Source organism: Hydra vulgaris, chromosome 13 (genome assembly GCF_038396675.1).
Source record: "Hydra vulgaris chromosome 13, alternate assembly HydraT2T_AEP".
Taxonomy (NCBI): domain Eukaryota; kingdom Metazoa; phylum Cnidaria; class Hydrozoa; order Anthoathecata; family Hydridae; genus Hydra; species Hydra vulgaris.
This window is the reverse complement of record NC_088932.1, coordinates 19,348,660-19,354,998: the sequence shown is the minus strand read 5'-3', so window position 1 is coordinate 19,354,998 and position 6,339 is coordinate 19,348,660. Positions and strand designations below refer to the sequence as shown.

At 26.7% G+C, this 6,339-nt stretch overlaps 1 protein-coding gene across 1 annotated transcript; it reads right to left on the bottom strand.

The window, feature by feature from the left end:
• Nucleotides 1-1,050: 1,050 nt before the first annotated feature.
• On the bottom strand, nucleotides 1,051-2,529 carry LOC136089716 (uncharacterized). The gene is made up of 2 exons (XM_065815782.1): nucleotides 1,740-2,529; nucleotides 1,051-1,370 (listed from the first exon to the last, which is right to left on the bottom strand). The coding sequence occupies exons 1-2, from the start codon at nucleotides 2,527-2,529 to the stop codon at nucleotides 1,051-1,053; spliced, it is 1,110 nt and encodes a 369-aa protein (XP_065671854.1).
• Between the last annotated feature and the right edge of the window lie 3,810 nt (nucleotides 2,530-6,339).

Sequence of the window (6,339 nt, the reverse complement as noted above, 5' to 3'; positions counted from 1 at the left end):
GCTTCTTTTTCTTCTCATAGATAAGGTTGTTAAATTAAGTATATTTAATCTTTCCTCATCTAGAAGCTCTGAATATCCTGGGATTAGTTGCTCTATGTTGTACTCCTTCAATAAGATTAATGTCTTTTTTAAAAAATGGATTCCAAATAGAAGATGCATATTCGAGATGAGGGCGTACTAGCGAAATATATAACAATTTAAGTAAATCAGCATTTAAAAATGAAAATGTGTGTCGGATAAGACCTAAAATTCTATTTGCTTTAGAAACACACCCAGATATATGATGACCATATTTCAGATCGCTTTTAAACATGATATCAAGATTATTTACACAATCCACCGTACTCAATTGATGATCAGAAATGTAATATTTATTGATATTTTTATTTAATTTATTAATTTTATTGAAATGCATTATTTTACATTTTTCAATATTTAGTTGCATACTCCAGTCATTGCACCAATTAAAAATGTCATCCTATAAATCATTACTACTGTTACCACTGATTATGTGGTAACAGTAGTAATGTAACTTTGCATTCATCAGCATAGAGCTTGCATTTATTTTTTGTTTAATTGGAAGATCATTGATATAAATTAAAAAAAAAGATTGGTCCCAGTACAGAGCCTTGCGGTACACCACTTAAAACACTAAGTCACGTAGAAGCAATGTCTTCAATAACAACTCTTTGCCTTCTATTTGATAAAAAAAGACTCAATTCACTTAAGAATGATTCCCTTTATACCATACATTTCAATTTTTAATATAAGTTTTCTATAGTGAACTCTGTCAAATGCTTTAGAAAAGTCAGTAAAAAGGATATCCATAAGATAATCTTGATCCACCGCTAGAGTTACAATATTTTGGCTTTCAAGTAAATTTGTAAAGCAAGATTTACCTGGTAGAAAACCATCCTGATTCTTATTTATCAAACTATTATTTAAAAGATGCCGAATGATGGTTTTTTTTAATATCTTTTCTAAAATTTTGCATATAACTGACAAAAGAGAAACAGGTCTATAGTTTGAAGGATCAAGCTCATCGCGATTTTAAAAAATCGTAATTATGTTTGAGTCTTTCCATGCTTTTGGTACCACTCCCGATTTAAGAGAAAGCTTAAAAATATGTTCAATAGGAATACTCAGACTTAAAGAACAGGTACTCAGTACAAATGGATGGACTCCATCGTTCCCACAGGATTTATATTTATCCAATGATTTTAATTGTATAAGAATTTCTTTTAAACTGATTATTTTGTTTATATCATTTTCACAGTGAACATGAGTAATAGGATCAAAACTCGGTAAGGCTTTGTTATCGTCTTCAGTAAATACAGATTGAAAATTTGTGTTTAACAAATTTGTAATATCTAAAAGGTTATCACTCACAGTTCCATTTTTAAAGTTCAAACTTTAGTTCAAACTTTAAAGTGCAAATTCCTTCTTTATACTTTTGTTTTCTATTCATGTATGCATAAAATCTCATAGGAACTGATTTAGAACTTTTAGTTCTTGTTCTTTAAGCCATGTTCAAATTGTTTCAAAGATAATTCAATAGAATTTCGAGTCTTAGTTTTAATAAGTTTATATTTTGATAATAATTCGAGATTCTTTCTGCCTAATGCAATAAGCTTAGACCATATTTGTTTTTTTTCAGTAATTAGTTTCTTTTTACCAGATGTAATCCAAGCTTGTCGTGGTTGACTGTTTTTTTTTAGAACGTGGGATAAACTTGTTACAGGCCACCGTAGATAATTCTAAAAATTTTTCATAACACTGATTGATATTTCTATCTTCAAATACTGCTTTCCAATTAATTGAATTAAAATATTTTAACATATTAACATTATCACCTTTTTTATATATATAACTTGAAATAAATTTTTTATTGATAATATTAGCGCTTATCAAGTTGTTCCAAGTCAATATCATATGAGGGTGAACAATCTTTCTTAAAGGAGGATTTGATGTAAGTTCAGAAACACAGTTTGATTTTTCTGTAAATATGAGATCAAGAATGTTAGTCGAATCTTTATCCGTTATTTGAAATGTTGGAAAAAATACATTTTGTGACAAAAAGCAGTCGTTTACAGTTTTTTTGAAATGAAATTCTGAACTATTTAGATCTATAATATTTAGATCTGAGCATGTACCAGTGAAGATATCATCAACCCATTTTATATTCGGATAATTAAAGTCCCCCGTCAACAAAAAACCTGTAAAAGCACTATTATCGTAAACACGTTTAGCCGCTAGAATAGATTTACAAAGGTTTGAGCTGTTTGCTGAGTTAGGAGGTCTGTAGACCCAACCAACTAATATTTTTTCAAATTCATATTTGAGTCCACACCATATTTTTTCAATATCTGGATAACACAGTTCAATAGAGTTAATTTCAAAAGCTATAAGATCTTTTCGTGTATAGATACAAACTCCGCCACCTCGTCCGTTAATTCTGTCCTTTCTAAAAATATTAAAATCATCCAGGTTTGACATTGATTCGGCATTAAACCACGTTTCCGTCGCCATTATAGCATCTATTTTATTTAACTGTACTAATACTGAAAGTTCATTAATTTTATTATTTAATTAGGTTGCATTTGTGTATAACATTTTTAGGTTTTCTTATTGTTGTTTGTTAATCTTGACAATCTGTTGCCTCCGAATCTCATAAACAAAGGTATCCGTATTTTGAAGAGAGTTTTTTTTCCTTTTTTTTTTTTGCTGTCTTAAAGCATAATCAAAGGCTATTTCGGAAAATGTTTTATCTGGGTTTATGAAAATATCCTTCAAATTTTCATGTGAGCTTTCTTTGCTGCCGCAAGTATAGTATTTATTTGTGTTTTGTCCTTAAAGCGAACATGGTTTTCCAATCGTATTAAATATCTCTTTCACAACATTAAAATCATTAGCTTGTTTTTCGAAATCACTTTTTGCATCAGATTCTGTTACACCAAATTATATTAGTTTCCTTATTTTTTCGTTCATTTTGTTTTATAATTACGCGTTTAGATTGATTAGATGTGTTGCACTTTTTTTTCCACAAACAACAACATCTGCCCACGAGGGATTAGATGCTGTTTTTCCCTTCAATGCCTCAATTTTTTGTTAATATTTTTTCTATTATTTCTTGTTGAGCACGCACTACTACGGTTAGATAAGTAGCTTTTAAACATTCATTTCCTTTTAATTTATCCATTGTTGTTACAATTATTGAAAATATTAACGATGGAAACAGTTTTAACGATGCACTCTGACGTAAATCACAAGTTTTAGTATTAATAATTTAAACTTTTTAACTTAATTTTTAAGTTTCCCACTCAAAAAATTGTTTTTTGTTATTTTTTCCACCAATCAAAAACAATTTAAAAAAAATGTATATTAAGTTAAATCTATAACGTAATCGAAAAAACTTCAAACAAAAACAATAAAACCAAATATTCACGACTTAAAATACTTCTTGTATATATTGAGCATCCAAGTCAAAAACACATCTTATCACTTCAATAGCGGAAGTCTATTCCAAATCAAAAAAAACATCTTATCACTACTTCATTGGAAGCATACAAATTTTAATGACGACGCAAATATTTTTATGGAAATTTTTTTTAAACATTTTTTTCTGTCTAAGATGCCAATTTTCCTATTTGTGAAAAAACAATAAATCCAAAAAGAGAAATTGGTGGAAAACAAAAAACTTGCTCAGGTTCCCTACCGCAGGTGATTAGAGATGATATCAAAGATGTTTTTGAACCTAGATTAATAGCACATGAGTTTAACAAATATTTCATTGACATCGGTTCCAAACTGGCAACTGAAGCTAATGAAATAAATGGAAACATAGTCCTAGAATGCTTTGAGCAATTGAAAGATATTCTATTTAAAGTTTTCAAAGCGTTAATAACAAGGAATTTTTCCTGATCAGTTAAAAATAGCTAAGATAATCCCAATATACAAAGAAGGAGACAGAATTAAGATTTGTAACTACCGACCTCTCTCTATTTTATCAGCATTTTCAAAAATCTTAGAAAAAATTATTTATAATAGATTATATATTTATTTTAAGAAGAAGAATTTTTTTTATAAAAATTAGTTTGGTTTTAAAAAGAATAGTTCTACTGAGCATGCCATCGTCCAATTCGTACGTGAAATCTCTAACTCTTTCAAAAATTCACAATTCACTTGGTTTTTTTTTAGATTTATCAAAAGCATTTAATACAGTAAATCATAGAATTTTGATTCATAAACTAAAATACTATAGAGTGAATGGCGTAATTTTGAAATGGCTTAAAAGTTATCTAACAAACCGAAAACAATTTGTTTCTTTTAACGATCTTTATCCAAAAAAAAAATGTTTTAGATATTTCATGTGGTGTTCCGCAAGGATCAATTTCTTCTTTTTTTAATCTACATTAATGGTTTGCATAAAGCTTCTTATCTTTTATGTATTTTGTTTGCGGATGATACTAATTTATTTTTATCTGATACTAATTTATTTTTATCTGATAACAATATTAATAAACTCTTTACGACAATGAATGAAGAACTCAAAAATATTTTAAGCTGGTTCAAATACAATAAATTTACCATAAATATTAAATGGATTCTTTCTCATTCGATAACTAAAAAGCGTTATTTACCCTAAACTCTACCTGATATTTTTATTGACCAAATGGAAATAAAAAGTGGTTGTATCACAAAATTTTTACGCGTATTTCTTGATGAGAACATCACATGGAAGCAACATATTAACTATGTTGGTACTAAAGTTTCCGAAAATATTAGAACCCTTTATAAGGCCAGAATCTATATAAATAAAAAAGTTTTATCCCAACTTTAGTACGCATTCATTTATTCATAGGTATATGAATTATGCAAATATTGCTTGGGCAAGCACTAAAAAAAGTAAGTTAAAATCTCTCTATCGCCGTCAAAAACATGCAGTACGTGTAATTAATTTTGCTAATCATTTTTCTCACTCTTAACAACTTTTTTCTGAAATGAGAATACCTTATATTTACGAACTTAATATTTTTAATATTTTATGCTTTGTATATATATATATATATATATATATATATATATATATATATATATATATATATATATATATATATATATATATATATATATATATATATATATATATATATATATATATATATATATATATATATATATATATATATATATATATATATATGTAAAAATAATCTCCTGCCGTTTATAAAGGTTTAGTTACCTTGAAACCTCAAACAAATTTCAACCAATTTTAAATTGATATTGTGCACCCCATTTTTGGAATAAAATAGTTTTGCCAAATTTTAATTTTGATCTACTACTTTGCCTCTTTCTAAAATTAAGCTGAAAAATCTTTTACTCTCCCATGTTATCAGAATTTGACAATAATATTTATATTATAGAAATATTTATTAAACCTTATTACCTATACTGCAAAGTAATATGTGTATGTATATTTTATTTTGTTGTACTTATAGCTTACTTTATAACCTAATATTTTGTTTACACTAGTATAAGGTTCTGAAGATAAGATCTTACTGACCTTCTTTCAGATACCTAGCTTTTCAAATGTTAATAGTATTTGCTTACTTTATAAATTGTAATAATTTTTTATCTACTCTTATTATATTGTAAAAACGAACCAACAAATGTAAACTGAAATGTTTAAAAAAAAAAAGCTTCTTAAGTGTCTTAAGGTGTAAAATCCTAAAAAAAAAAAAAGTTGTATGAAAAGTTCATTAAAAAAAACAACTAAAAATTTATAATAAAAATTTCAAGCTTTATAAAAAAATATTTGAAAAAACTAAACTACAATCAAAAAAATTTTACTATTCAACATTGTTAGAAAAAACTAAGAAAAATTCCAAAAAAACGTGGAATATAATTAAAGATATTATTGACATAAATAATGGAATAAGTATTGAGCCTAAAAACGCTTAGTAGATAGTAAAATAATATATTTCTAGTCAAAAATAGCTGAAAATCTAAACAGCTTTTTTCTTAATATTGTTCCAAGCTTAGCTTAAAAAATTCCATCAAGTTCTTAATTGTATAATGTTTATATAAAAACGTATCATAAAGTTATGGGTAAATCTAAACTGGATAATAATGAGTTGCGATCTGTTTTAGATAATATTAAAAACAACGCAAGAGTAGATTTTATAATATTACCACAAATGTTTTAAATTATATTTTCATATTATAGAAATCCCTTTACATCACATCTTTAATCTTTCTCTTCAAACTGGTACAGTTCCAGAAAAACTAAAAATTCCACGAGTCTTGCCTATTTTTAACTCTGGTTTTGATTCTTCAAAT

Excerpts from the sequence above, each read along its gene's own strand:
- LOC136089716 (XM_065815782.1), bottom strand. The coding sequence starts at position 2,529 with ATGGCGACGGAAACGTGGTTTAATGCCGAATCAATGTCAAACCTGGAT. Across the intron at positions 1,371-1,739 it reads AGAATTATCTACGGTGGCCT|ATATTACAAATTTGTTAAAC; the intron begins GTAACAAGTTTA and ends ATAACCTTTTAG.